At 45.9% G+C, this 4,591-nt stretch overlaps 1 protein-coding gene across 1 annotated transcript; it reads right to left on the bottom strand.

The window, feature by feature from the left end:
* Positions 1–1,316: 1,316 nt before the first annotated feature.
* LOC134058119 (trefoil factor 2-like) lies at positions 1,317–4,090 on the bottom strand. Its single transcript, XM_062515211.1, has 3 exons — positions 4,009–4,090; positions 2,972–3,118; positions 1,317–1,612 (listed from the first exon to the last, which is right to left on the bottom strand). The coding sequence occupies exons 1-3, from the start codon at positions 4,088–4,090 to the stop codon at positions 1,353–1,355; spliced, it is 489 nt and encodes a 162-aa protein (XP_062371195.1). The 3' UTR covers positions 1,317–1,352.
* Positions 4,091–4,591: the final 501 nt, after the last annotated feature.

Genomic DNA, 4,591 nt, shown 5'->3' with positions numbered 1-4,591 from the left:
TCCTGGGCTCTTTACCAAGCTCTCACTCAGCTGAAGCAGGGAAGCATTCGAGCTGCTGTGCTGTGCATTAAAGATCCTCAGGAGAAAGCAGCCACACAACACCAGGAGCTTCTCCTGTGTCTGGTGAGACACAGCAGCTCCATTTCAGGCTTAGGCCAGGGTTGGGAGAGCCCGTGTGTTGTTTTTAGTGTTGCAGGGACATTTCCTGAGCGTGACCTGTGGGACCCGCTTGTGGTGAGCACCAGAGACAGGGAGATGCAGAGAGCAAGAGGTGTTTGAGTCAAACCAGCTATCAAAGGTACCCTTCCCTATGTCTCAAGGGAAAAAAAAGCCCAACCCACACCCAAATCTATATAAAGACAAGCTCTGAATATTTCCAGTGCTCAAAAGGACAGGTGGCCTGTGTGATGCCAGCTAACAAATTCAAGCAGTCACTTGCAAGCGTGGAGTGTAACTAACACAAAAATTTGAGTGTTCCTTTTGGGAGCACTGGTGCCTGCTCCCTCATCAGCAGGTTGCTGGCATGCCAAATTTCTTGGGAAATGGAGAAAAATATAGCTTTAAAATAAAGACAGCAAAAATAAACCCCTCACAAGTTGTGTCATACTTCTTTTATTACAGTGAAAACCTGTGTAGTGCTAGCCTACTGAGAGAATAAAAGCTACCAGTAACTTTTCATCAGAAAGGAGTCAATCCCAGATAAAAAAACAGCCAAGAAATCATGGCTGTTGCAAAATACAAAGTCTGAGTTGGGACCTCCACTTGTCGTTCCGTTGGAGTAGATCCAAAGATTGCAAAGTTCTCAATGGAAGTTTCTCCTTTAACAAGCTGGAGAGGTAAAGAGGAGAAGCGGATTAAGGGACATGTTGTCTCCATAAATCACACAAGTTGCAAGGAAGTGTTTTGACTCAATGTAGGACATCCAAAAGGCAATTTTTTTAACCATCTCGACCAACCCCCATATGTAGATGTGTTTCCCAGTTATGATCCAGATCAGTAAAACCAAATTATGAACTGTAGGTAGTACAGAACACAGTGTGGCTGAGGCTATTGGTTATTGAATATGCTGAAAGGTCAATCCCAGCTAAAACAAAGTTAGCTGGGGATCCAAAATTTCTGTAGGTTTCATTTCACATTTCCAAAGCAAAGCCTGTTATCTCTCATGCTGATAAGGTGGATGTGAGCTGGGTGGCTGCACCTCTACTGTGGGATTAGCTGGGATCTTGAGCTCACACCTGAGCCCAGACTACCACACTGCCCACAAATCCCTGGCTCAGATGCATCAGCAACACCCCACTGTCTGTACAATAGGCTGCTTTTTAGGGTTTAGCCCCCTTTTCCTACTCACACCCTTAGGATTCTCTGGCTGGCACAGCACACCAAGCCTGGGCAGAGCAGGGCCAGTGCCAGGAGCTGTGGAGCATCCACAGGGACACAGAGGACATCTCCTGTGGGACATTACCTTCCTCCACGGTGCGGTGGTAGAAGCACCAGGGGACCCCAGCAGGGTGTGCCCTGAAGCAGCAGCCCTTCCTTGTGCACTCCCTGGGCTTGATGCCAGGGTGACCACAGTTTATCCTGTGGTAGGGGTCGCTGGGACATATTTTCTTGACTGTGTAAAGCAAAAAAAAAAAACAAAAAGAAAGAAGGACAATGTGTTACTTCATGCTCCGTCTGCCTGTGATGTAAATCACCAATAAAAGGCAGGAGACAAAGGTGAGGTCACTGGGCAGATGTGATGGCCATGATGACCTTCTCTGAACCAATTTCAGCCAGCAGATTTACCCCAATCCCCACCCGGCCTCCCAGGCCAAACAACATTCCAAAGGATGATGAATTGCTGCTGTGCTCCAGGGATAAGAGGAGGCAAAATTCACCCCTGCAAGTGTCTGGCAGCAGCCCATCTTTACCTTTCCTAAATCCAGCAGTGGTGTGAAAAGTCCTGTGTCTCCTGTGGTGGTAACACACACGCTGGCCTCAGACCAGGGTATGCCCATGACCTGACCCCATGTTAACCCCAGAGCAGCCTGGCTAACACAGGGGGGGACCACCCAGCCTCTCTGCATGCCAGCTTAAGTTACAGAAAGGAAATAATTCTTTAGGAGGAAATCACAGCTCTTCCAGGCGCTTAAAAATAAAATCCGAAGTAAAGAGATTATACCACCCAGCTTGAATACTTCAGTTTTCCTCTCATGGAACAGTTCTGCTCAGACAAGCAACTCTGTGAAAATGGCACCCTAAGCTACTGCTGCTCCTTTTTCAAGGTTTACAAGAATTGCAAACAGTGCTCAAAAGCAAAACTATTTTTTCTGACTGTAATTCTGGTCCCTGTTGACTAATCTCAATTTATTTCAGGTTCTTCTGTTGGGTAACATTGCCTTTGCACCTTCATTTCCTTTCATGTCACCTGTGCAGCTGTTGAGGCTGCCCTGGAGTTCTCCTAAGAAGGAGTCGTGCTGTCAGCCCAGCAAATGTAGCTTGCACTGAGTTAATTAATACAGCTAATTACACTCAATTACCTAACACAGTTATGTAAAATATACAGCTAATCCTAGAAAGACCAGGAGAACAGCTGTTATCCTCTCTGAGAAAATCATGGTAAAAAATAGAAGCAGGACACTGACAGCTGTCAAACAAGTAGCCACACAGCAAACCCACTTAAATAAGTGCTGTGTATCCCTTGCTCTACCCATGGACAAGACCACAAATGACACTGAAATCTCTCAAAGTAATCAGCACAGGTTGTTTGATAACTAGAAGCCTGAAGGAAGAGGAAATCTATTGTGTGAAGAGGACGAGGCAGAGGTCTGATGTAAGCAAGGCTTGACTGGATTTTACCACCACTGGTCTCCTAACAGAGGTTTGTGCCCACCTTTCTTGCCTAAGGAGAAAGGCAGAACTGCTCCCTGGCTGTACACTTTTCTGGATAATCAAACACGAGTTAAATCAGTGTTTCTGACAGAGATATTACCTTTCTTTTGCTTAGGATTGTAGCACCAGGGGACACTGGGGACTGAAGCGTTGAAGCAGCACCCAATTTTCTTGCACTCTGCTGCTGAGATCCCCGGGTAGCCACAGTTTGTCCTCTCCCTGGGAACCACTTTACACTGGCATTTTGCTGTTCAGGACAGAAGGAGCAAGTTACAGGGTGTCAGTTTGCACACTTGTTATAGAGGGGTGTTTATCAAATACTCACTGGGAGCAATGCTCTTTCCCGAGATGCTTTCCAAGTTGCTTTTAAACCTCTACCAGTTTTGGTCAGGGCTGTACACCCCACTTTGAGAGTCTGTGGTCTCACTTGCAGCCAAGCCAGCCCAGGGTCTGTGGGCTTCGAATTGACTACACCAAATGGGAAATCCCAAGAACTTCAAATATTATGCTATTAAACGTTTGCAGTTCTGCCCATCTCATGTGAAGAGGAAAAGACTTAAGGATCCAGTGGATATTCAACAGGTGTTAAGAGACAAAATCTTTGCATTCTTGGCAGGTGATTATAAAATACAGGATGATGTGAAAATAGCTGCAGCTCTTAACATTTTAAGTCATTTGCAACAGTCAGCCACAACCAGAAGAAATTCTGGAGCTGTCCTCCAGCTGTCATTGAGTTATTTGCTTTCCACTTCTGGAGCTGTCTAAATGACTTGCCTTTAAATGAGAAGGCAGATAGACTCCTTTAAAACTGCATTCAAGTGGCAAAGCAGCAGAAACCAAACATCAGAAGAAAATTTAGACAAAGCTGGCTCCTGTTCCAGCCCTGGTCCTGTTCTAGCGACCTCCTCTGCCTTTGCAGCAGGTTCCTGGTTATTCCACCAACACAAGAGTTCAGCTGCAGTCTTTCATGTTTTGCTATACATCTCTCTGATAAAAATTAAAAAGTAGGCTCCACTGGGGAAGAAATAGCAGCACAGAGAGAGCCATTTGCTGTTAAAGCTGACAGGATCTGGCTGCAGTCGGTGGGATGAGGGTCCCACACGTACCTGGAAGGCAACAGCACATGGATGTACTTACATGGAGGTGCAACTCCCTCTGCCAGGGTGCTGAGGGCTATGATGAGGGTGATGGAGAGTGCACAGACCACCTTCAGATCCATGGCTCTGGCGAGAGGAGAGGTGCTGCTTTCCCTGGAAGCCCGTGGGTTTTATGCGCTCCTCGTGTTTGCCCAGCGAGGTCTGATAACATTGTTCCATCTGAAGCTTCACCCAGAAGGTTGGCTTTTCTTTTGTTTGGTTAGGAAGTGTTGCCATTCATATTTTGATATCCCAGAGATAAATTTCTGGGCTCCCATGAGCTATTGATCACATATCTATTACATACCTATAGGTACATGTCTATTACGTGATCCCATAATCCATCAAGTGGATGCTGCTGGGTACCTCTGTGTGCCAGAGGCTCTGGCTCCGAGTGCCAGCCTTCATTGTGCTCTGATTTTATTGCCTTTAATGTTTTTTAGTCCTCTGGGCAGTTTTATTTTCCAGTCATTACTGAAAAATATGTACATATATTTTCTACGTAGTGTATCTTTTCTCCCTCATTTCTTCCCTGGTCTTAAGGTTTTGGTTATGCTTACTCTGAAACAGATAAGGGAGGAGGG

Source organism: Cinclus cinclus, chromosome 2 (genome assembly GCF_963662255.1).
Source record: "Cinclus cinclus chromosome 2, bCinCin1.1, whole genome shotgun sequence".
In the NCBI taxonomy this organism is placed as follows: domain Eukaryota; kingdom Metazoa; phylum Chordata; class Aves; order Passeriformes; family Cinclidae; genus Cinclus; species Cinclus cinclus.
This window is presented reverse-complemented; position numbering and strand designations above follow the sequence as displayed.

Coding starts and splice junctions, on each gene's coding strand:
- LOC134058119 (XM_062515211.1), bottom strand. CDS start 4,090: ATGGATCTGAAGGTGGTCTGTGCACTCTCCATCACCCTCATCATAGCC. Junction 3,119..4,008: donor AGAGGGAGTTGCACCTCCAT/GTAAGTACATCC, acceptor TGTCCTGAACAG/CAAAATGCCAGTGTAAAGTG. Junction 1,613..2,971: donor CAATCCTAAGCAAAAGAAAG/GTAATATCTCTG, acceptor TGCTTTACACAG/TCAAGAAAATATGTCCCAGC.